Source organism: Thalassophryne amazonica, chromosome 9 (genome assembly GCF_902500255.1).
Source record: "Thalassophryne amazonica chromosome 9, fThaAma1.1, whole genome shotgun sequence".
In the NCBI taxonomy this organism is placed as follows: domain Eukaryota; kingdom Metazoa; phylum Chordata; class Actinopteri; order Batrachoidiformes; family Batrachoididae; genus Thalassophryne; species Thalassophryne amazonica.
In genome coordinates this window covers 97,274,775-97,301,064 of record NC_047111.1, presented here as the reverse complement: position 1 = coordinate 97,301,064, position 26,290 = coordinate 97,274,775, and the positions used below count along the sequence as shown (strand labels likewise).

At 41.9% G+C, this 26,290-nt stretch overlaps 1 protein-coding gene across 4 annotated transcripts; it reads right to left on the bottom strand.

The window, feature by feature from the left end:
- On the bottom strand, window positions 1-26,290 carry LOC117517693 (CLOCK-interacting pacemaker-like). Of its 4 annotated transcripts, XM_034178814.1 has the most exons (5): window positions 26,108-26,290; window positions 17,844-17,893; window positions 17,472-17,671; window positions 6,698-6,843; window positions 1-2,090 (listed from the first exon to the last, which is right to left on the bottom strand). In XM_034178814.1, exons 3-5 carry the CDS (start codon window positions 17,662-17,664, stop codon window positions 792-794), a joined length of 1,638 nt encoding a protein of 545 aa, XP_034034705.1. In that variant the 5' UTR covers window positions 17,665-17,671; window positions 17,844-17,893; window positions 26,108-26,290; the 3' UTR covers window positions 1-791. The 4 variants fall into 4 exon arrangements, with proteins under 4 accessions (XP_034034705.1, XP_034034704.1, XP_034034703.1 ...); XM_034178813.1 differs by lacking the exon at window positions 17,844-17,893; XM_034178812.1 differs by lacking the exon at window positions 17,844-17,893 and having other exon boundaries at window positions 17,472-17,673; window positions 26,114-26,290.

Genomic DNA, 26,290 nt, shown 5'->3' with positions numbered 1-26,290 from the left:
TGCTTTAGATTTCCTGGCTTTTTTTTTTTTTTTTTAAAGGATCAGTTTTAAAATTGAGTCTATCACAGCCAAACATATGACGCATCTTCCCTCCATCAACTTCCTAAAACAGTTTCTTCCAGTTAAGGGTCACGGGGAGTTGACTTGACTCTGATTTTAGTGTGTTATTTATGAATATGTTGATGTCAAAGCACTTTGAAATGTATAGTCTGCACCAGAGAGTACTATACAAACAATAATAATTAGAAGAACAAAGTACTTATAAAAATGTGGAAAGTTGCCCAATAATCTATTAGTAATCCTATTCACAATCCAGTCATCACAAATTCAATGAGATGATAATAGAGCATTGTTATCTTATAAATATGGGGAACCAAAATAATTCAGCTGGAGTGGTGACGGCAACTGTATGTGATTCCTAACTCTTAATAAACATGCTTCACTTGTCTCACTGCTTCTGTCACTTACAGTACATCATTTGGTGCATGATTCATCAAACTGCCTCTTGGGTATACTGGACATCACTGACTGCATACGCAGTCATCAAAAGGAGAGACCTGTGCACAGAAGGTAAAACTACAGATAAACTATGGATGGTTGTAATAATTAAATCCCTGCAGAAAAAAAAAAATATATCAATCATATTTCACTTCATCAAAAGTTAGATTAGCTAATAGACCAGTCACAGATTTCCATTGACATTCACGTACAATTCTAGAATATGTTATGCTATCCAGATTTATATATGATCCTACCATTCAATATACATTCATGTCCTTGTTTTGAAAAAGCTAGAGAAAATAGCTGTTGTATGTTGAGTTCTCTAGCAATGTACTAAGATCACTTCGGCCCTTATCCTTGACTGTTTGTTTTAGCCCCTGTTCAGGGACCAAACTGGGAAAAGAAATACAGACAAAGGTGGGATTAGGGTCTAAAGGGTCATCAACATCCTGTCTTTCTTCTGTTTCTGGTGAAGGCGCAAACAGTGGTGAAGGTGGTGATATTCCATCATTTATGTTATGTAGAGACACCAGGTTTTTCGATGGGATAGTGTGTGTTTTACCAACTCCTATGTCATTGCCCTTTTCAATGGTATCCTCATTTCTGTTCTTCCTCTGCTGATCCCTGCTGCTGAATGCTGTCAGCTGATTCAAGTTGAGGTTGGGGTACGAGCCTGATTCAGCCATTGCCTCAAGTACTTCATCAAGGCTGTCAGAGCCTTCTTTGTGGCCCTGCTGGGTAGTCTGGGCTACCTGGCACAGCAGATGGGTGTGCTGACGGAGCTGAGCAATTTCTCTCTCAGCGGCCGCGTTCTGCTTCAGAAGCTCCTTGGTGCGCAGCGTGATGGCCAACAGGCCTGACTGGTTCAGGATCTCAGCTGTTTTGAGGAAACGGCGCTGGCGTTCAGATGACCTTTCAGGGGTCTGGCAATAAAGACTGTGCACCACAGAGGAGGAGGGAGAACTAGAAGATGGAGAAGATGAGGAAGGGGAGTCAGATGAAGGAGATGAGGGCGTCTGGGAGCTGGAAAGAGAGAGTGAGGTCATGCTGTCAGAGCTCAACCTTTGATGGCAGCAGTGTGTTTTAGGTTGGATACTGGAGGTATGGTTGGATTTGCAGTGGCTGCCTTTGCTTTTGTACTGGGAATGGACTCTAGCATCTTTTTGATGCTGCTGGTGCATTGGGAGGTAGGTGGTGGAAGACACGGCCTCCATCTTCTCTTCTTCAGTGCACATTCTCTTACTCTGGCTCTGGCCTTCACTACCATTTTCCTTAATCCCTTCTACCCATGATACACCCTGAGCTTCTTGACTCTCTTTCTTTGGATGAGGGGCAATTCGAGGGAAGGAATTGAGGATGGGTAAGTATGAGTTCTTGACACCGTGGGTCTGGTTGATGCGACCACCTCCTTTTTTCTTTTCACCTTGCCGTGTAGCCACAGTGGTGGAAGAGGTTTGGGCACAGGAGGAAAGAGCAGGTATTGCAGATTGTTGGATCCATAAGAGTTGGGTTGGTGTCTTGGCTCCAGTAAGGCTGTGCCAACCTCCAGACCATGCCAAGGAACCACACAGAAGCTGCTCCGGACTTGACTATACCAAAAGAAGATTGTGGTCATGGATTTAATGAGGTGCAATTAGTAGCCAGATTAAAGAAGAAATAAAAGAGGGAGGAGGAGGTTAATTCACATAGAGACAAAAAAGAGAGAATAGAGTTACACTCATTAGAACATATATGTTATCATATATTCAATACAGTCTTATGACAAGTGTCAAATAGCAATACTTATCCTTATTTGTTATTACTTGCATGTGGAAAGTATTGTAAAGTATTGTTATTATTTATTATTATCTTGAACTTTATGTTTCTTCTTTCTCTACATATTTTTCCACTCCTACATGGGAACAATATGCTGTGTTGCTTTGGTTCAGCTTTTACAGCTTCATGCCCTTTCTGACATGAATCACTTCCAATTTTATCTGAGCTTTGAACCACAGATACCTCAAGAATATTTTGTCAGAAGTAGTTTGAAATCAAACCAGAATCTTTTCAGTTAATGGCCAACCTATTTTTGTGTGGGGCAGTTGTCACCCCAATGATTAATGAGCAGTGGGGCTGGGGTGGAGATTCAGGGTTCTTTTTAACGGCATTCACAAAAGCTCGCCAACTATTTCTGTCACTGTTTAAAGCCAAATTCCAAGCAAGTCAAGAATGCTGATGGTATAGTGCAGTAAACCTTGCACAAAATGTCACTGTCACTATTTGATGCCTAGAAACTATGCTTTAAGAATATTGAAAACAAAGCCTAGAGCAAAAAGCACACAGGCGACAGTGGTAAGGAAAAACTCCCTCTGTTGATATTGAGGAAGAAACTTCAAGCAGACCAGACTCAGAGGGGTGACCCACTATGTTTCCTGATGAAGGCCCTCCTCCCCCAGTCGCTCAGTTTAGATGCCGGCCAGCTCTAGGAAGAGTTCTGGTGGATCCAATCTTCTTCCACTTACGGAAGATGGAAGCAACTGTACTCACTGGGACCTTAAAGCAGCAGAAATGTCTCTGTACCCTTCCCCACATTTGTGGCTTGAGACAATCCTATCTCGGAGGTCTACAGACAATTCCTTTGACTTCGTGCTTGGCTTGTGCTTGGGAAAATTTCAAGTATATTTGTTTTGTAAATTGTTTGTCAATTGTGTCGGTTGCATGGCCCAAGCAGATGGTCACCCCTTTGAGTCTGTGAAGGTGTTCAAGTACCTCGGGGTCTTGTTTACGAGTGAGGATACGATGGAGCGTGAGATTGGAATCAGTGCAGCAGGGTATTGCATTCGCTGTACTGTACTGTTGTGACAAAAAGGGAGCTGAGCCAAAAGGCGAAGCTCTGGATCTACTGGTCAATCTTGGTTCCTACTCTCACCTGTGGTCATGAGGGTTGGGTCATGACCGAAAGAACTAGATGGCGGGTACAAACGGCTGAAATGGGTTTCCTCAGCAGGGTGGCTGGTGTCTCCCTTAGAGATAGGGTGAGAACTTCGGTCATCCGTGGGGAGCTCGGAGTAGAGTTGTTGCTCCTTTGCGTTGAAAGGAGCCAGCTGAGGTGGTTCGGACATCTGGTAAGGATGCCTCCTGGGCGCCTCCCTAGAGAGGTGTTCCAGGCATGTCCAATTGGGAGGAGAACCCGGGGAAGACCCAGGACTAGGTGGAGAGATTATATCTCCACACTGGTCTGGGAACGCGTAGGAATCCCTGAGTCCGAGGTGGTCAATGTGGCACAGGAAAAGGAAGTCTGGGGTCCCCTGCTGGAGCTGTTGCCCCCATGACCTGAACCTGGAACAGCGGTTGAAGATGAATGAGATGTTTGGTTTGTCAGTTTGTGAGTTGCATTTTATTTGCTGATGACACGACTGTTTTGTAATGGGGATCATTTGGGACAGGTTATGTACATGATGGAGAGGGACCTGCAGAAGTTCAAACAATGGTTTGATTCAAACAAATTATCACTTCATTTTGGTAAAAACAAAGTGTATCATATTTGGAAATAAACCCAGGAATTTATGTAGAAATTTATTAGTACATGATATTGAAACTGAACTTGTAAATGACAAATTTCTTGGGGTTTTCATTGACGATAAATTGAGTTGGAAAATGCATTGTTTATACATTTTAAAATTTTGAGACCTGATTGATGACAGCATCATACAAATTATGTTTAAAGTAAAAAATAAACTTTTACCACAACATGTCCAGGGCCTGTTCAAAATGAGGACTCCAGTTATAATTTGCGAGGAACATTAGTATTCCAAAAATCAAAGATTTAAACTACAGTAAAAAGTCATTGTGCGTCTGTTAAATGTGGTAATATTTGAAATTTGTGCCCGGATAACATAAAATAACTTGGTAACTTGGTTGGCTTTAAAAGACTTTACAAAAATAATTTAATTACTCGTTGTGGTGTGATGAATTAAGTTTATTGATTTTGTTTTTTGGGTTTGTGCATGGTGCACTTCTGTTTGCATGTTTGTGTTTTGAAATTTTAGTTTATTTTAGTTTGCTTTCTTTGTGAGTTTACTTTGTTATTTGGGGTATGTGTGGGCTGAATAAATTCATTCCTTCATTCATTTAAGGTGGGGCAAGCATCATGATATGGGGATGTTTCTTATGCTGTGGTGTCCGGCCTATTTACTGCATACCAGGGATCATTTATCAGTTTGAATACATTAAAATACTTGAAGAGGTCATGTAGCCTGATGCTGAAGAGGAAACACCCTTGAAATGGGTGTTTCAACAAGAAAATGATCCCAAACACACCAGCAAGTGAGCAGCATCTTGGTTCCAGACCAACAAAATTAACATTATGGAGTGGCCAGTCCAATCCCCAGACCTTAACTCAATAGAAGACTTGTGGGGTGACATCATAAATGCTGTTTCTGAGGCAAAACCAAGAAATGCAGAGGAATTGTGGAATGCAGTCCAATCATCCTGGGCTGGAATACCTGTTCACAGGTTGTTGGGTATTTTCTCCTCCAAACATTCTTAAAACCTTTAAGTGGGTCAACTCCATGCAATACAGATGTGAAGCAGTTCTCAGAAACAGTGCTTATACAACTAAATATTAGTTCAGTGATTCACAAGGAAGCTAAATCTTTAAGAATTTTTCATTTTATGCAATAAATGTTTGAGTAGTTAAAGAAAAATGCAGACACTGCTATTTTTTTGAATAGCCTAATTATTTTTTTCTTCACTTTCTGAAAAGTAATACTAAATTTGATACATTTTTTTTCATGTTTTGATTTGGAATAGAATGTACAGTGTTCCTAATCTATTTGAGTGTATGGGAATAAAAGCTATTATATAACAGCTGAGTGGATCCTTCTCATTTGATTGGTGCTTTGTATGTCACCTGACATGGATTATTCATCCCATTTGTGTTGCGTTGCATTTAGCGTGCAAATCTGGTTCCACTTACTGTGTAAATTTAGGTCCATACATTTTGTACCATTGCATGCTGCAAATGTCACCCACGCACACACTAGTGGGGGCGGCATTTAGCTAAACATGACGGAGTTTGTTTTGCTGGCGGACGATGATTTGAACGAGTTAATTGACGGAGCTAATTCTTCTAACACACACACACACACACACACACACACACACACACACACACACACACACACACACACACACACACACACACACACACACACACACACACACACACACACACACACACACACACAACCAATCCACTACGCCGTAAGCCGTCTGGAGGCATGAAAAGCTGTTAGGATGAAGTTAGGATGATGTTAGGATTTAATCCTGGATAAATTTCTGACAATTTTTGCTGGACTGAGGAAGTACATGAAGTCTTTTTTTTTTTTTGGAAGTACACGAAGTCAGTGCACAGCATCACAGACTACATCGTCAGAATTATTTTTGAACTATCAACTGTTTTTCCAAGATGACTGAGAACAATTTTGAACTCCTATTTAAAGTTCGTGTTGCACTGTTGACGTCACAGCACCAGTGACACGCACCAAAATGTAAGCCCCTTTTCTGTTTTTTATACATTAATATAATATCAAATGACAAGGATCTATTTCAGTCATTATATAAAACAAGTAATGATTTTTTTTTCATTCTTTTAATGGAACAAATATTTTATTCGGTGAAAACTGGAACATACCATTCAACTCTGCTTTGCCTCTTTGAATGGAACATTTCATCTTTCACTTCATGAAATATTTATACCACTGAACTCAAACTTTCATTATTTGTATATTATAAGGATTTTGAGCTTTACTCACTTTTTTGGTCAGTGCCCCTTTGCATCACTATGTGATGAGTGTCATTTTGTCCCGCACGGGGAAACGCTTTAATATACAGCAGCATCATCTTCTCTCAGACAGAACTATCTGGTTGACTTCTGCATCATCAGGGAACACTTACCTGTCTATGGTTAGGTTATGACCGGGGTTTCCCCCACGTGTCACTAAATTATGCAAAGAGGGTACCCAACTCGTCACATGTTGGCATTCGGTCAAACAAACAACCAACCAACCTATTTTTTGTTAAAAAGTGACAGTTTTCTAGTGAGAACATATTGCTACTTAACAATAACTTCTAGATTATGGACTCTGTTGAATCATTGTTTATTATACAACAAATTTAAGTAAACAAAAATGTTATTAATGGCTTAAAATCTCACCGGCTTGACCACCAGATTTTTAATAACATATAAAGGCGTGAGCTTCTCGTAAGGAGCCATGTTGTGTCCTGCAGCATTCACACTGGTGCTGTTGGAGCTTTTGCTGCTTTCACTTTGAAAGCTGTGCTGGTCATCTGAGCTGGCCTCTGAAATAAGGGGTAGGGGAGGGGTAGCACATATAAAAATTATGAAAGGTTAGACTAAGAGTAATCAGAGAAAGATCACTTATGTTTATGTTTTTGTCGTTTATATGTTGATAAATACTGCTGGTAATCTTTCAAAAATGTTTGACTATTACTATGTATTGGCAACTTCATTGAATCTACTCAGTGCAGACAGGGTTGGGGTGGGGGGAATTAACTTTTTTCTTCATTACTTCCACTTAACTGCTTTTATGAAAAGCACATCGTCCTCAGCTGCTGTTTAACAGTTACAAAATCAAAATGTGATTGTACTGCGTACATTCCAGGTGCGAATGCATGCTGCAATCTGAATGTAATGCATAGTGTTCCAAAACATAAGGCCCTGACAATGCAGCACTGCTGCTGGAGAGTTACAAACTGTTGCTAGTAAATTGTGAACTAACAAACAACACACATATATATATATATATATATATATATATATATATATATATATATATATATATATATATATATATATATATATATATATATATATATATATATTATATTTATATTAGGGTGGTCCTCTACAGCATGCCAAAAATTAAAATGTGACTTTAAGGTGCTTCCTGCCAAAATTGTTCATCTTGGTAAGAAAATATTTTGTGCAAAATTTTACTTCAGTACAACAATTCTAACCACTGCCGCACGCGGGGTGAAAATTAAGACTATTCTAGTATATTGTGCAAACCAACAATAACAATGTGCCTGTTCAGATATGAAATACAAATTGAAAGAACAATCTTATTTTATTTAAATTAGCATACAGGATACATAAAAATACATGAAGTGTCACTGTTAACATATTTGATAGGAACAAACAGTCATTTGGTTACAGTTTTCTTTGCTTCTGGGAACTGACGTCGATGCATCTCAACAACCTGCAGAAGGTATTGCCGCTGCTGCTCATCCTTTGTCAGGATTTGGTTGTAATCCTGAATAAGGGCCACTCCCGCTCTGCAAAATCATTGACAGCAGCAATGCCATGCAGGACCTGCTGTGACGACTGGAATGATGGGTCATCCTCCCACTCTGATAGGTCCTTGACGAGGAAGTCCATGTTAAGTTCGAATGCCTCAAAAATGCAACTTGAGGCAGATGTAACAAAGCTCATGCCAACCACCTTGTCTGATAACTGCCAGTCCTCAAGACACTGCATAACAGCAGTGGCTGTTGCTTGGCCAGTACCCGCAGGAGGTTTTGGCACACCAAGTAACTTTGCAGTTCCTCGTGGGTCAGTAATGATGACAGGAAGACGATCAACTTTCTGATTCCCATCGTCAGGAAGCAGTTTGCCATACCAATGAACTACCAGGCTTGTGCTGCTAGCATAACTCTTCTGAATCTCCTCTGCAATCACCTTCCTGTGGATTCGCCTATGTCTACAGCTCGACGACCGATTAATGGCCAACTCTGATGGGTCATGCCCCAGGGCAGAGACTGTTGCTGACAGAACATGAACTGCTGATTGGTCACTTATTTTTGTGCGGTCCAGGGCTGCAGTCAGCTCCGGTGTAACAACGTTCTGTGCACGCCGGCATGACCTTTTTGGAGGAGGTGGAACCGGATTGTCCTCAGAATCCGTGACATCAGTATTGCTCTCTGTTGAAGACATCAGTTCAACAGTCTCTTCTCGTGCAGCCTTCAGCGCCATTTCATGCTGCTCCCTTGCAGTTGACATCTCAGCCTGTTGAAGAGCCCGTTTTTCCCTTCCTTCCAGCACTTTGTGAACACCAACCATAAAGCCACGTCGCCCTGGCTCCCGTTGTGCTTTAAGGAATTTGCAATCCTCTGGTATCTTAATCAACTGAAATGCTTGGACATGAGCAATGTCAAACAAGTCATTTAAATTTGCCTTGAACGCCTCCTCTTTCTTTATCTGAGATGCAGATTGCTTCATCTTTCCCCTAGCTATTGATCAATACTGTTCCACTTTTCTCTCAAGCTTTTTAATAATGTTTCTTTCTTCAGCAGTTGGAATCCATGCTTTCTCCCAGATGCTTAACATCTCACTAACAACTTGAGTTGCTGCCCTCCTGATTTCTAGCTTCTCATCAGCTTGAAGTATCTTTGAAGAACTTCAGCCCAAGATGGTAGCCGATTTCCAGGTAGTTCATCTGAGGGGAAGCCAATCAGCCACACTACCTTCTTCTTTCTTGTAGCACATGCTATTTTAATTACATGAATACTGAATAGACTCAAGTGCAGGACTAAATGGTGCCAACAGTACTTATAACTCCTGAACTGTGTTTTGTCTTCCCATTGCTGTATCCATTCAAGAACTCAAAATTTTACTCGCCTGGTGCAAAAACGGGGGTCAAGCGGCAGTGGTTAATATTTTTCAATTCTTATGAAATTTCACTCAATATATTATTTCACCAAATGGAACAAAAAAATGAAGAAGCACCTTGAAAAAGTTGAAGTTTGTATTTTAGGACCTCCCTAATATATATATACAGTGAGGAAAATAAGTATTTGAACACCCTGCGATTTTGCAAGTTCTCCCACTTAGAAATCATGGAGGGGTCTGAAATTTTCATCTTAGGTGCACGTCCACTGTGAAAGACATAATCTAAAAACGTATGATTTTTAAGAATTTATTTGTATGTTACTGCTGCAAATAAGTATTTGAACACCTACCAACCAGCATGAATTCTGGCTCACAGAGACCGGTTAATTTTTCTTTAAGAAGCCCTCTTATTCTGCACTCTTTACCTGTATTAATTGCACCTGTTTGAACTTGTTACCTGTATAAAAGCCACCTGTTCACACACTCAATCAATCACACTCCAACCTGTCCACCATAGCCAAGACCAAAGAGCTGTCTAAGGACACCAGGGACAAAACTGTAGGCCTGCACAAGGCTGGGATGGACTACAGGACAACAGGCAAGCAGCTTGGTAGAAGACAACAACTGTTATGATTATTTATTAGAAAGTGGAAGAAACACAAGATGACTGTCAATCTCCCTCGGTCTGGGATTCCATGCAAGATCTCAATTTGTGGAGTAAGGATGATTCTGAGAAAGCTCAGAACTACACAGGAGGACCTGGTCAATGACCTGAAGAGAGCTGGGACAACAGTCACACAGATTACATTAGTAACACATGATGCTGTCATGGTTTAAAATCCTGCAGGGCAGCAAGGGCCCCCTGCTCAAGCCAGCACATGTCCAGGCCCGTCTGAAGTTCACCAGTGACCATCTGGATGATCCAGAGGAGGCATGGGAGAAGGAAGCATGGGGGTGGAAACATCATACTCTGGGGGTGCTCTTCTGCAAAGGGGACAGGACGACTGCACCGTTTTGAAGGGAGGATGGATGGGGTCATGTATTGCGAGATTTTTGGCAAACAACCTCCTTCCCTCAGTAAGAGCATTGAAGATGGGTCATGGCTGGGTCTTCCAGCATGACAATGACCCCAAACACACAGCCAGGGCAACTAAGGAGGGGCTCCATAAGAAGCATTTCAAGGTCCTGGAGTGGCCTGGCCAGTCTCCAGACCTGAATAAATCTTTGGAGGGAGCTGAAACTCCAGGACATGTGCTGGCTTTGAGCAGGGGGACCTTGCTGCCCTGCAGGATTTTAAACCATGACAGCATCATGTGTTACTAATGTAATCTGTGTGACTGTGGTCCCAGCTCTCTTCAGGTCATTGACCAGGTCCTCCTGTGTAGTTCTGAGCTTTCTCAGAATCATCCTTACCCCACAAAGTGAGATATTGCATGGAATCCCAGACTGAGGGAGACTGACAGTCATCTTGTGGTTCTCCCACTTTCTAATAAATAATCATAACAGTTGTTGTCTTCTACCAAGCTGCTTGCCTGTTGTCCTGTAGTCCATCCCAGCCTTATGCAGGTCTATAGTGCAGATTGCAGGTCTGTTGTGCAGAATTCTTGCTGGTTGGTAGGTGTTCAAATACTTATTTGAAGCAGTACCATAAAAATAAATTTAAAAAAATCATACATTGTGATTACATTATGAGAACGTGCAAAATCGCAGGGTGTTCAAATACTTATTTTCCTCAGTGTATATTTTATATATATATATATATATATATATATATATACACACACACACACACACGAGGGGATGTCGAGGATACTATGTTTCATGGGTAATTTGTTTGTGATAAAGATCATAACATAACTTGCTAATAACCTCATATCTTATGATGATAATAATATTAATAATAATGATAATAATATCCTCGTATTTCTTCTGGAACGCCATGAGACTGTTCATCTGCTTATCTACACAGACAAACAGTTTTACTTTTACACATGTTTATATAACAATGCGAGCAGCACTCTGCACATAAACATCAGATGTTAAAATGCAACAAGCAGAAGAAAATGAATGGATGGATGGATGTTTCATGGAAACACATAACTTTACTGATTCATGCTGAGGGTAGTGGCCTGCCCATCTGGGGCATGGCTGGAGTGCAGGGGGTAAAAGGCAGGCGAGAGGGTGGGGTTAGTCACCTTGCAGGCTATATCTGCACTAGGGATGGGTATTGATAAGATTTTATCGATATCGATGCCATTATCGATTCTGCTTATCGATCCGATTCCTTATCGATTCCCTTATCGATACCTCATGAATTTTGTACTAAAACTAGGCTTTACAGGTTTTATATGTATTTCATTGAGTCTTAAAGTAAATAAATATGAAATTGGTCACTGTATCCTTGATCTCTGGACATAAATAAAAATAAACAAAACGGTGTTTCGCTTTGAAGTTATCAATTCCGACTGGACTCTATCATTCGAACTTGACTCGGCAGAGAGCCGCACAGCGTTTGGAGCTGTGTGAACAGAATGGAGGACGATTCTCGTTTCTTTCTCGCAACAAGACAGGAGTCCCAGTTAGTAACTTTAATCCGCACAAAAGTGACTCACAATTGACACATTCAGGGATGAAAGTGGTGAAAAACTAAAAAAGCTGAAACCCAAAATTACCCCCCAACACCACGTGCATGAAAATGTTTCAATTCTAGAAGCTGTGAAATGCAATCTGGGACTATTCCAGACAATAAACTGGAGTGAGTGCAGCATCCATTTAGTGAGAGAGAGAGAGAGAGAGAGAGAGAGAGAGAGAGAGAGAGAGAGAGAGAAAAAAAAAACTTTCCTTATTCAAATTCATTCCAGTAGTATTCTGCTCTTACTAGGATGCAGCAGTTTTCTAGTTTGGCAGATAGTTCTGGAGGAAATCACTGAAGAAATTAACACATTAAAAATATGGTTTGACCGAAACAAACTGTCATTAAACTTAAATAAGACTGGGATGACATGGAGGTATAAGAGTCACTAGGTGTTCACAGGAAAAACTTATTTCTGTATGTATGTATGTATTTATTTATGTATGTTCATTGTTAGTTGGTTTTATATTTTCTGTTGTGTTTCTATTCAGGTTCTTTTGTCTCTTTCTCTAAAATTGTATATAATAAGTATATAATAACCATTAAATTATTAATATATAAACAAAAATAAATTTAAAAAATATTACAATTTGAAAAAAAATGCACCCTAACGTGATGACAGCTGCAACTGCTTAATGCTAACTTTTAACACTGAAAATGCCATAGACATGCTAACGCGTTAGCATCGCTCCGGTTTTTAAGTTATAAAATACATCTATCAACTGTTTCAGAAGACCATAACAGGTCGGTTTAACATAAAAAAGGTAAATAATACTCACAGACGTATGCTCTTTAGGGTTTTAGCGGGGGAAAATTAAGCGAAAGAAAGAACGAATAAACGAAGCAATAGATCAAAGCACTGCTTCAATCTGCGAACCACTGCTTCGATTGGTTCAAGGTTCAAAGCAAAGCCGCGCTGCAGAAAAGTTGATTACATACCCGCTGCAGGGTCTGTAATCAATGTAGAGAAATTATAATTTTCCTGACAAACACCCCCCAAAACAACAGCCACTCTGAAGGACTGATAACAGAATCGTTAAGCAAAAAGCTTATTGATGTCAGTGGATCGAATCATTCCTTAACGATACTCGAAAGGAACCGGTTCTCGATACCCATCCCTAATCAGCACCTTCCTGTCCAGGAAAGATTTCTATCAATACAACATTTAAAATTGAAATCCGTTATCTGTGATTTTTGTGTTTTTGAATTGAGCCCCATTACACCCGGGAAAATTTACAATTCACAATCTAACAGCCTCGCACATTTTTCCCAGTTGGATATTATAATGCATCACACCTGATCTATATCAATGCCTTACCTACTTATATTATGTAGAATCATATTGCTCACTTCAATTGTTGAGTCATAACACTGTGTGGAAGAGACATACCATCCAGTGTCAGTCGTGGCATTCTGCTCACCAGCACAACGCACCAGTCCACACCAGCCGGGTTGCCATAGATGCTGTGTGCGAGTGTGGCTATGAACTTCTTCCTCACCCACCCTATTCTCCAGACCTAGCCCCTAGTGACTTCCACCTCTTTCCCAGGCTGAAAAAATACCTTCGGGCCAGAGATTTGAGTATGACGATGAGCTGACTGCTGCAGTAGAGGGCTGGTTAGGGGACCAAGATGTTGAGTTCTACTGATTTTAAACCTTGACATTGTAGTGTGTTACTTAGGTTGCGACTGTGGTTCCAGCTCTCTTCAGGTCATTGACCAGGTCCTCCCGTGTAGTTCTGGGCTTTTTCAGAATAATCCTTACCCCACGAGGCAAGATTTTGCATGGAGCCACAGAACAAGGAAGATTGACAGTCATTTTGTGTTTCTTCCATTTTCAAATAATTACGCCAACAGTTGTTGTCTTCTCACCAAGCTATTTGCTTATTGTCCTGTAGCCCATCCCAGCCTTGTGCAGGTCTACAATTATGTCCCTGGTGTCCTTAGACAGGTCTTTGGGCTTGGCCATGGTGGATAGGTTGGAGTGTGATTGATTGATTGTGTGGACAGGTGACTTTTATACAGGTAACAAGTTCAAACAGGTGCAATTAATACAGGTAAAGCAGTGATACTCACTATTTTTTTCTCAAGAGCCACATACGAAGAAAAAAAAACCAGGAGGAGAGCCGCATACGAGGTCTGTCAATAAAGTAACGGTCCTTTTTATTTTTTTTCAAAAACTATATGGATTTCATTCATATGTTTTTACGTCAGATATGCTTGAACCCTCATGCGCATGCGTGAGTTTTTCCACGCCTGTTGGTGACGTCATTCGCCTGTGAGCACGCCTTGGGAAGGAGTGGTCCCGCCCCCTCGTCGGATTTTCATTGTCTGGAAATGGCGTAATGAAAAGGCCTTTTTTTCCATCAGAATTTTTTCAGAAGCTGTTAGAGACTGGCACCTGGAAACCATTCGAAAAATTTATCTGGATTTCGGTGAAAATTTTACGGGCTTCACAGAGAATAAGGTCTGTTACTACAGCTTTAAGGACCCCTTTAAGGACGCTTCATCTTTGTTGGCGAAGTCTCTGAACACTATTTCCGCGGAAGCCAAAAAACAGTGTTTAACTGTTTCGGAGTCCGAGAAAGGTTTTTTGTCCCGGGCCAAAATCCACACTATCTCAAAAGATGCCTCTGTTAAAAGCTCTGCAGCAGAGCTTGTCTTGTGGATAAGTCTTTGCTGCTCACCAAGTGAAGTAGTGAGCTGTGTTATTTTAATCTTTCTTACTTCACTGCCAGGTGGATAATTTTCATTAAATTGTGGATGCGCTGTTTTGAAATGCCTCTCCAAGTTACTTCTTTTAAAGCAGGCACGGGTTTCATTGCACAATAAACACAGCGGGGTCGTGTTATGGAGAATAAACAAAAACTCATCCGTCCATTTATCTTGAAATTTCCTGTGCTCATCTTGTACGCTTCGTACCTTCTTTTTTGTACTCTGACTTTCCGTTTGGCTGCTTGTCCCCTCGTCGGGGTCTGCATGCTGATCTTCCTCACGCTCTCTCCCCTCTCTGTTTCTTGCAACTCTGTGTCTTTCCATCTCCTGCATCAGCTATTTTCTTTCCCTTTTTAATTACAAAACAATCCATTTTGTCATCTGTGATTTTTGCATCTCACATCCGAAGTAGTCTATTATATGACATCGCTGCACATGCGTAAGTGTATCGGTAAACAAATGGTCGGTGGGGTGCGTTGCCAGGTGGGGTGTGTTGCCTGGTTTGAGAGCCGCCAAGTAAAGCTTCATGCGGCTCGAGAGCCGTGCAATGAGTAACAGGGAGGTAAGAGTGCAGAATAGGAGCTTCTTAAAGAAAACCTAACAGGTGTGTGAGAGCCAGAATTCTTGCTGGTTGGTTGGTGATCAAATACTTATTTCATGCAATAAAATTCTAATTAATTATTTAAAAATCATTCAATGTGATTTTTTGGATTTGCACTTTTAGATTGTCTCTCACAGTTGAAGTGCACCTACATTAAAATTTACAGACTTTTCTATTCTTTATAGGTGGGGAAAACTTGCAAAATCGACAGTAGATCAAATACTTATTTGTCTCACTCTATACGAGGTCTGTTAGAAAAGTATTGGACCTTTTTATTTTTTGCAAAAACCTGATGGATTTGAATCACGTGTTCTTGCATGAGCAAACCTTGAACCTTCGTGCGCATGCGTGAACTTTTTCATGCCTGTCGATTGCATCATTTTCTGGTAAGCAGCCTTTGTGTGAGGACAGGTGTAGTGCGCTCGGCGGATTTTCATTTCAAGGAAAAAGATGGAACGACTGGAGCAGTGCTGCATCAAATTTTGCCAGAAACTGGCGACAGCCAGGTGGAAACCATTCGGATGATTCAAACGGCTTTCTGTGACTTTTCAGTCGTGTGACTGTCCGAGAAACAGGTGGGCATGTCACAGCATGTCCTGTGAGACTTCAACACGGAGGCGCTCCGCCGTTAGCAGCAGCATGAATTTCACCGCCACTCTTTTCATGGCCAAATCTTCTGTCACAGTGGAATGTACTGAGAAAGTGCTGATGTCCACCTCTTCCGCAATTTCTCGGACAGTCACACGACGGTCCTGCATCACCACAGCGTTCACTTTGGAATGATCTGGTCATTTCAGCGTATTGATGGCCGACCGAAGCGTGGCTCGCCACCGTTTTGCGGACGTCTTTAAACCGGTTGTACCGCTCCTTAATCTGTGTGATGCCCATAGGATCATCACCGAAAGCCGGGTGAATCTTTCGAATGGTTTCCACCTGGCTATCCCCCAGTTTCTGGCAAAATTTGATGCAGTAGTGCTGCTCAAGTCGTTCCGTCTTTTTCCTTGAAATGAAAATCCGCTGAGCGCACTACACGTCCTCACACAAAGGCTGCAATCAATAGGCGTGAAAACGTTCACGCATGCCTACGAAGGTACAAGGTTTGCTCATGCAAGCACACGTGATTCAAATCCATCAGGCTTTTGCAAAAAATAAAAAGGTCCGATACTTTTCTAACAGACCTCGTATACTGTATTTACCCATTGGAGGGTCAAATACAAAAAATACAGAATGTAAATACATTGATATTTACATTCTGGACTCGCACACCAATCCAGCAGGGGGTGGTAAATAATCTATAGTTGTGCTCAAATGTTCGCATACCCTGGCAGAATTTTTTTTTTTTCAGAGAATATGAATGATAACACAAAACTTTTTTCACTCATGGTTAGTGGTTGGGTGAAGCCATTTTTTGTCAAACAACTGTGTTTACTCTTTTTAAATTATAATGACAACAGAAACTACCCAAATGACCCTGATCAAAAGTTAAGATACCCCTGTTCCTAATAGTGTGTATTGCCCCCTTTAACATCAATGACAGCTTGGAGTCTTTTGTAGTAGTTGTGGACGAGGCTCTCTGATGGTAAAGCTGCCACTGAATATGTCTTGGACTTTATTTACATCAGTTATGAAGAAATACAAATATTATGGCACTCTATGGTGCATCTGCATCAAGTAGACATTTCTCAAAAACTGAGTGACTGTGCAAGAAGAAGAGTGAGGAACGCCACCAAGATACCCAGACAACCCAGAACAAGTTATAGGCTTATGTGGCTAAGATTGGATTCCATTGTGGCCCATTTAAAAGTCAAAAGACAAAACAGAAGTAAAAATAAATTAATAATACTAATAATAATACTACTACTAATAATGTGTGTATATGATAAGATCCTAAATAATGTCTAAATACATTAAGACAATAGATTAACATTAAAAAGTTACATAATTAAGAGGAAACACAAGTGTTGAGTTCTTCAAAAAACTGTTGAGGTCTAAGGTTCTAAAAACATTCTGGAATCACATGCCATTCCAATTCATTATAGAAACTTTGTGCAATTTATTACCATGCTTGAAAAATGTCAGCTACCTACTTCATAAACACTACCCAATCTAGAGCCTGTGGATCCCCACAGCCAACACGGTAGCATATATATAATTTCCTGAATTGTTGCATGCGTGAAATCATTGTAGTTAAAAAATAAATAAATAAATAAATAACTCAGTATTTCTAAAGAAATTAGTTGTTTATTATTAGTTGAACACATGTTAATTTTCATCTACATCACAAATAGAAAAGATTAAAAACCACTTTCAGTATAAACTGCTATACATTTTACGGAGCTTGTACCTCATTACCTGAATATCCGGAATCCTTTTCACAGTCCTTCTCCGACTCATAGTGCACCATGTGGTTGCTGATGTCACTCATCCCAGAATGATCACTGTGAGTGCCACCCTGGGATGCCCGCAAGGTGGCGCTGTTACTCTTGTCCTTGGCATTCTTTGTGGTACTACGGTTGGCCCGTTCCCCAAAATGTCCCTGTGGCATTCCAGACCTTTAAGACAAAATCACCCAGTGAAATATTTGGTAGCAGTATTGTTTATCTTGATACAATGATGAGGCTAATTTTAATGGCAAACCACTTGTTGCAACAAGGTCTTTGCAAGTGGTACAAATTCGAAGGGGCACTCAGAGAGTACAATACTTGTGCCTTAAGCCAGTGTTACCTGGGCCGACCAAACAGGATGCAACAGATCACACCACGATCAGAATTTGTCTGTTCCAAAGAGATGAAAAAAATGACTAGGATGGCATCTTCGTTGACTGAACCAGCCAATAATGAGTAGCTCCAGCCATGATCAGGTTTAATGAAGTTACAGAGTGTAAATACAGCAAACAGCTTACCACACATTTTGGGGAAGGGGACATAGAGTCATCGGCTTGGCGATAACAGAGGCAAAGGAACAGTTATCATCGTTATAAATATTCATTTTCAATGCACGAGAACACATGTAATCGTATTGATAATACACAAGTCTAGTCATACATAGTGCTTGTGATTGGTCAGTCAGTCTGAGATTCCGTACCTTTGCTTTTGTTTTCTATCTGTATGTAGGGCTGAAATTAACTTTTGAAGTTAAGGTCTCTTTCTCTGGTTCAAATCTATCTATAAAAGCAAGCAACGTTTGTGTGTGTTCATCAGATCGACCTCAGCTTTCGGATATGACTCGCGCATGGCATGATGATGTGCACCCTTTATTATGAAAATTTTTGAGATTAACCCGTTTTGCCCACTGGCAACAATTGTTGCCGAAGTGTATCACTGTCATCTTCTACTCATAATAAAAAAATCTCAAAGGTACTAATGCAACTTTTTCCACTTATAAAAAATAAAAAAAAAATCTGGGCATAAGCAGGTTAATTTTCAAAACCTTTATTTTGAAACCTTTATTTTCATTAACAGTGTAACATTATCGCTTCCAAGATGGCGTCCTCTGTGATGTCTCGTGACTGTAAGCTAGCTCTGACCAAGAGCTGCAACTTCAGTGTTAGGGTAAAGTGAGAAAACAGACTGCAGGAGAATGACTTTTGAGAATAGTTGTCAGTTAAACGTGTTCTTTTCACATTTGTTTGCAAATAATATCAAGTGTTGCTTGCTGATGTTACTGGTAGAAAAGATAAACAACAGAGATTCATGTTGCTCACACCATTTCACAATAAAATGTAATGCCAGCACCCCAGCAAACACTTTTACTGTGAAAGGCATGCTGTCAGTGTTCCTTGTGACTGAGTTTAACTTGACAACACTAAGGAAACATGAGCTAAAATCTGTTTTTGCTAAAAATGACAAATTTCCCACAATTTCTACAAAGTTTCATTAAGTACATAAGCTGAATAAAATCTACATTTGCTGTGAGTTCAAGTTTAAATAAACTGTGTTCGGGGGTTGGGGGTACTGGGGATTTGCTGATTCAAATATTGTAAATGTTCTGTTTAATTTTGTCTTAGTCTCTTATAATAACCTGTTTAATAGGAATAATTTTATTTTCATATAATTGATAATAAAACTGAATTTTGAAAACAATATGAAATACTATATTCAAATAATAATACAATGTAGCATATCAATCAAAACATAGACCCAAATAATCACTCCACGCCAATCAAATATCTTTAATTTGTGGCAAGTGGCTTTTCAATTTTTGTATTGTATCAAAATGCATATTATTTCTACCTCAAATGTTAGAATGTAAGTCGTCAGCTCACATATCAATCAACACATTTCACAACAAACCTAAATGTCCCTGACTCACATTATCAATAATAACTACTGTATTCACATCCATATTATATCCATATTTGTGCTTCATGTACACTAACTGTGTTTATTCCTTCCTATCTCTGTGTGTGTGTGTCTGACCATGTTGGATGAATGTCAATCTTTATCTTAAACTGTATTTACGTGTCTCTTTGTATCTCAATGTCAACCTGTCTTAACAAACGTACACTTTGTCTATTAAAACTATGTAAGAGAAAGTACACCTCTTTGTACATCCCACCTTCAAACACATCCTCATATGACCAAACATGAAAAATCTACTGAAGCTCCCAATTTTCTATAGGAATACAAACTTCCTACAGACACTGTATTAGTATTAGTAATTATTTTAGTTATGATGAGTGTTGTGTCCATTTTATACTTGAAGTATAGACAATGCTTAATATGACTGGGATTCAAACCCAAGGCCTTTGGCTCAGATGTCCCATGCCCTACCATTTACACCAGTGTCTCAGTATGTGATGGGTCATAGCTTAGTGCCCCTTCACACATAGTACGAATGTGGCTGAATTGCGCACGAAGCAGGAATTGTATGCAATACATGATAAATCTGAGCTGCCTCCAACACCTGTTGCTACAACTATTTGCGCACACCAGCGGCTGAAAGACAGAGAGAGCCCATTTGATCCCTCTCGCGGCAGGTGCCGGCCAAATTCCAGGTGACACACACGAACATCTAACACCGCCCGCTTGGCACTTAGAAAATGTGTGGCCATTCACGCTATTAGCACGAAAATAGTGAGCAGATGATCATTTTTGAGCTGGATGTGAAATTTGTCTAAGTGCCCCCATGAGTATGGTGTTGCAAAACAGCAATGGACATGTGGGGTGCCGGAGTGTCGCACCCTCCGCAACACATGTGCAGGGGGAATAACTAAAAAGCAGTAAAAATAACTAATAAGAAATTATCACATAACACAGAGTGACACTGTGTGTGCGCTGAACTGATAGGGGGCGTGGCCAACGACAGCCGCAGCTGTTGAGATCTCTGGATCTGGATGTCACGGCTGGGGAACACGTACCGTTTTTGGATGGACATAAACTTACAACTGTCCATTGTGACGTGTGTGTGTCTGCATGCTGTCCATACATGGACATACATAAAAACACATATCGCTGTTGCGACGGGCTGCAGCCAGCAAGCGCACGGCACTTACATTGACAGGCTGCCTCAGGTGAAACAGACCCTCAGATCATAACACGCAGCAGGCGATCTGAATGTCACATCACCCACATGAACTCTGTTCCACATGATGCGGTTTCTGTCCTGCAAGACACGCGTGTCGGGCCAGAAACACGCGCAGGGCTGGCCAGACACGCCAGGCCAGTAGATGTGGGCATAATAAGAGCGCACTGCTCCATTCATGTCATTTCATGCCTGTACGTCTGTAACCATGGGTCATCTACAGAGGAACAGATGGTTCATACTTGTATTGTCCGCTGGATGAGAGGGATTCAATAAAATGTGGCATTGTTTTTATGGTGTATGGTTTTTTTTTGTTTTTTTTAAATACATCTAGGTTGTGTGTGGATCGGGAGGTCTGGGCGGCTTTGCTTGAGCTACTGCCCCCGCGACCCGACTCCGGATAAAGCGGAAGAAAATGGATGGATGGATGGATTAAATACATCTATCTCCTTGTTGATTTCAGGCATTTTTCTGCACCTTTTATAGGACAGTGATGATAGCGCAGTTTCTGGCTGGCAATTAGAGCTTTTGTAAATTGCAGGTTCAAATCCCGTCGGTGGCATGTATTTTTTTTCACAGCAGCTGTGCGATGTGGTTACACATACTCCAGCTGCTCGCACTGTGTTCCCACTGCGACGGTTTCGTACACGAGCGTGCACAAAACTGCAACGGGATCGTTCACGCCTGCCCGACTACGTGTCCCTCCCAACGTCGGCTTGATGTTTTCACACAAGATTTCCTGGATTACTTTGAGAAGAAAATAGAAGACATTAGGCTAAACATATCCCAGCATGCCTGGACTGGACTGATAAGGGACTGATAAGGGAATCGTTAAGCAAAAAGGTTATTGATGTCAGTGGATCAGAATCAGAATCAGAAGAAGTTTATTGCCACTGCCAGTGAACAGGATTCACAGACTAGGAATTTGCTTCGGTACAATGGTGCAACATTAAGAAGAGATAAAATGCTGGGATAAAATATAACATATGTGTCAAAATAAGATAAAATATAAGATAAAAAGAAATATGAAATATGAAAGGCTGTGTGCAACAGAAAAACAGAGAAACAGAAAAAACAGTGCAGTGGGAGGAGTGCAATTAAAAACCAAAGTACATTGTCTAAAGTGACCCGTGATAAAATGATAAAGTGACAGAGTTAAGCTTAAGGTGACTGAGTTATGAGGTGTTCATGAGTCTAAAGGCAGAGGGGAAGTAACTGTTCTTATGGCGGGAGGTTCTGGTCCGGATGGACCGTAGCCTCCTGCCCGAGGGGAGTGGTTTGAATAGACTGTGTGCAGGGTGAGAGGGTCAGCTGTGATCCGACCTGCTCGGCCCAGAGTCCTGGAGACGTGCAGGTCATGGAGAGATGGAAGGCTACAGCCGATCACCTTCTCAGCAGAGGCCACAATGCGCTGCAGTCTGTGTCTGTCCCTGGCTGTGGCCCCGGCGTACCACACCGTGATGGAGGAGCAGAGGATGGACTCGATGATGGCCGTGTAGAACTGCACCATCAGCTGGACAGGCAGCATGGCCTTCTTCAGCTGCCACAGGAAGTACATCCTCTGCTGGGCCTTCTTGATGAGGGAGCTGATTGTTGACTCCCACTTGAGGTCCTGGGTGATGGTGGTGCCGAGGAAGTGGTGACAGACCACAGTGGTGATGGGGCTGTTGGTGAGGGCGAGGGAGGGCGGGGGGGCTGTGGCTTTCCTGAAGTCCACGATCATCTCCACTGTTTTCTGGGCGTTGAGCTCCAAGTTGTTGCTGCTGCACCAGGTCACCAGCCGGTCCACCTCCCTCCTGTAGGCAGACTCATCCCCATCCGAAATGAGTCCGATGAGGGTGGTGTCGTCTGCAAACTTGATGAGCTTTACAGAGTCGTGGCTGGAGGTGCAGCAGTTAGTGTAGAGGGAGAAGAGCAGAGGGGAAAGGACACAGCCCTGTGGAGATCCTGTGCTGAAAGCCCGAGTGTTCGAGACATTTTTTCCCAGCCTCACACGCTGACTCCGGTCTGTCAGGAAGTCTGTGATCCACCTGCAGGTGGAGTTGGGCACGTGGAGCAGCGAAAGCTTGTCCTGGAGCAAAGCTGGAAGGATGGTGTTGAATGCAGAGCTGAAGTCCACAAACAGGATCCTAGCGTAGGTTCCTGGGGAGTCCAGGTGCTGCAGGATGGAGTGCAGGGCCAGGTTTATGGCGTCATCTACAGACCTGTTAGCTCTGTAGGCAAACTGCAGGGGGTCCAGGAGGGGGTCAGTGATGGACTTCAGGTGGGATAAAACCAGGTGTTCGAAGGTCTTCACCACTACAGACGTGAGTGCCACAGGCCTGTAATCATTAAGTCCAGTGACGCGTGGTTTCTTGGGGACTGGAACTGTGATTAAGGACTTGAAACAGACTGGAACATGGCATGACTCCAGGGAGGTGTTGAAGATCCCCGTGAAGACTGGGGCCAGCTCATCAGCGCAGTGTCTCAGGGTGGCAGGAGAGACACAGTCTGGGCCTGGGGCCTTACGTGGATTCAGCCTTTTGAAATGTCTCCTCACGTCCTCCAATGGAGGGCAAGAGGGGGAGTGGGGAGGGCAGCAGTGAGGGGGGGAGGTCCAGAGTGTTTGAATATCCAGTTGTGTGGGTGGTGAGGAGGTGTGAGTCCTTGTCTTCAAAGCGTGAATAGAAGACGTTCAGGTCGTTGGCCAGCTTCAGGTCGTCAATAGAACGAGGTGCTTTGGGCTTGTAGTTGGTGATCTCTTTCAACCCCCTCCACACAGAGGCCGAGTCGTTGGCAGAGAACCTTTGCTGCAGACCATCACGTGATCTGAGAGTCCTAAAGCTGCACGGGCCACCGCGTGGTAGGCGCCGCTCACTGTCGTGTAACAATGATCTAACATGCTCCCTTCTCTGGTCGGGCATTTAACAAACTGTTTGTATTTTGGTAATTCCTGATTGAGATTCCCTTTGTTAAAATCACCGAGAATTATAACAAGAGAGTCCGGAAAGTCTCTCTCCAAACTCATAATCTGATCCGCGAGCGCGCGCTCGGCCTCGTGCACGTCTGCACTCGGTGGAATATACACAGAGCAAAGTGTGAAAGAGTTAAACTCACGTGGAGAGTAGAACGGTCTGCAGTTTATGGAGATATTCCACAGAGGGACAGCAGTGTTGGGAGATCACAGTCACATCGGCGCACCAGGCGTTGTTGATATAGAAGCAGAGTCCTCCACCTCTTGTTTTTCCACCAGAGAGTGCTCGGTCTCTGTCTGCGCGGAGGAGTCGGAATCCCTCTAGTTGGAGCGCACAGTCCGGTGTCTGTGCATTTAACCACGTCTCCGTGAAGCACAGTACACAAGATGAGGAGAAATCTCTACTCTTCTTCATCAGCAGTGCCAGCTCATCCATCTTGTTGTGGAGTGAGCGGGCGTTGGAGAGAAATATCCCAGGTAGGGGCGTGCGCGTGCTCCTTCGTCTGAGGCACACGAGAGCTCCAGCTCGTTTTCCTCTCCGCCGTCGTCTCACTTTTTTGGCCAAAAAGTGAACCAGTTCAGCTGCAGGCACTAAAAAAACTGGCGTAATGTCCGTGGGTGTTGATGATTTGATGTTTAGAAGCTCCTCGCGGGTGTAGGGACATGATGACACACGCTTCACGCACAAAAACAGACAAAACAGGGAGCACCAGAATACCAGGGCGCCTTCACGTGGCGCCATCTTGGAAGGGATCGAATCATTTCTTAACGATACCCGAAAGGAACCGCTTCTCGATACCCATCCCTATGCAGGACTACTTTGTGTCCCTAGGGTGAATAAGAAGTCTGCAGGTCACAGAGCTTTCTCTTATCGTCTCCCTGTTCTGTGGAATGATCGCCCGTCAATAAAACAGTCAGATTCTGTAGAGACTTCCAAGGCCAGAATTAAGACGCACTTATTTTCCCTTTCATATGGCTAGCATACTGGCATACTGGTTCTATGCTTTTTACTCTTTTAATTCATTTTATTAGGAAACGGAGCGTGCCGCGGCCTCAATTTTACCTAAATTCTGGGTCTTTTAGTGAAGCTTAGGGCTAGTGGCTGGCGATCACCTTAGTATTTCCTGTTTTTCTTGTTGTTTAATGCTGACAAATTATACAGTATTTCTTGTCTTTCTGATGCCTGATTCTATTTTTCTCTGTTTAAGGTGCAGCTCCATCCAGAGATGGGAGTGGTATTTGTGCTGGAGACCCTCCTGTCCTGTGCACCAACAGCATTTCCTGTATATTTGTTTTGTCAATTGTTTCTGTGAATTGTTTCTGTAATTTATGTCTGTAGCATGGCCCAAGCAGAGGGTCACCCCTTTGAGTCTGGTCTGCTTGAGGTTTCTTCCTCAGAGAGAGTTTTTCCTTACCACTGTTGCTCTGGGGGTTAGTAAGGTTATACCTTACTTGTGTGAAGCGCCTTGAGGCACCTCTGTTGTGATTTGGTGCTATATAACTGAAAATAAATTGAAATTGAAAATTGTGGTTCACTCATACGAGCTGTTTCTCAGTGATTCGCCCTGATTCGTACTATGTGTGAAGGGGCCCTTAGAGTTATCATACATAGCAATTACGAATGGCTACAGGATAAACTGTAACCCAGACCTTAACCTAATGGTACAATTAACACACTACATCCGGACAGATTTTGGTATTATCAATACTGCTGCATACTGTGTGCCACTTCCAAGTTTAAAAGCAGATTATTTGCAATTTATCTGTAAATATATTTAAATTAAACCAAGCCCAGATCAGGTATAGTTTAAACTAGATCAACATGCCTGAAACAATTCATAACTTCTAGAACAGGTAAAAAAAAAAAATCATTTTCAATTCACCCAATTAAATCCATGTCTTTTAACTGTTGGCTCAGACCATTGTATATTCTAATTCTAATTGGCTAATATCTGGTTTCAACCAGTTCAAACGTGTTTGATGCAGAGTCAAAAGCAGGTGACATCGCGGCCATGAAACTGGAAGAAGTCCAAATTTGACAGTTCTTGATAAACAACTAATCCTCGATGACTGTTGCCGATTTCTTTTCTGTTGATGAATCGACTTGTTCTGACGGGCAGTTCAGGAGAAGAGGATCTGATAGTGCGAGATTCATGTGTTTGGACAAACAGCACATGCAGGATGAAGCAGCAGGAACTTGATAACGAGTCCCAGCCCAGAACTATTATGCAACAGACGTCTGCTGCTGATCCACAAATAATCACATAACACACACACACACACACACACACACACACAGGAAATACACTTTTAACGTCAAGTGGATCCCTCAATACAGTCTGACTATAATCAACAAATTGTAAAGAGCAAAACATGTGAGCTGACCAGAACGGCAAGGTGACCTGCCAAATAATAATAATAAAAAATAAATATAATTTAAAAAAAGGGGGGGAAACAAGACATTTTGCATTTACATATTTAAAAAGCTGAATTTCAAAGCAGTGTGACTCACCTGTGAGTCAGTGTTTCATCCACAGGATCACACAAATGAAGGAGGCAGAAACCTCCTAAATCTCCTCAGACTTACAGAGAGTCATCCTGTGGAAAACAGATGAGAGAAATCTTCAACGACAAAAGCAACAAAGATGAAAACATGAAGCTACGCTTCGCCGGAGTTAAAAGCGGCCAGTCTGGG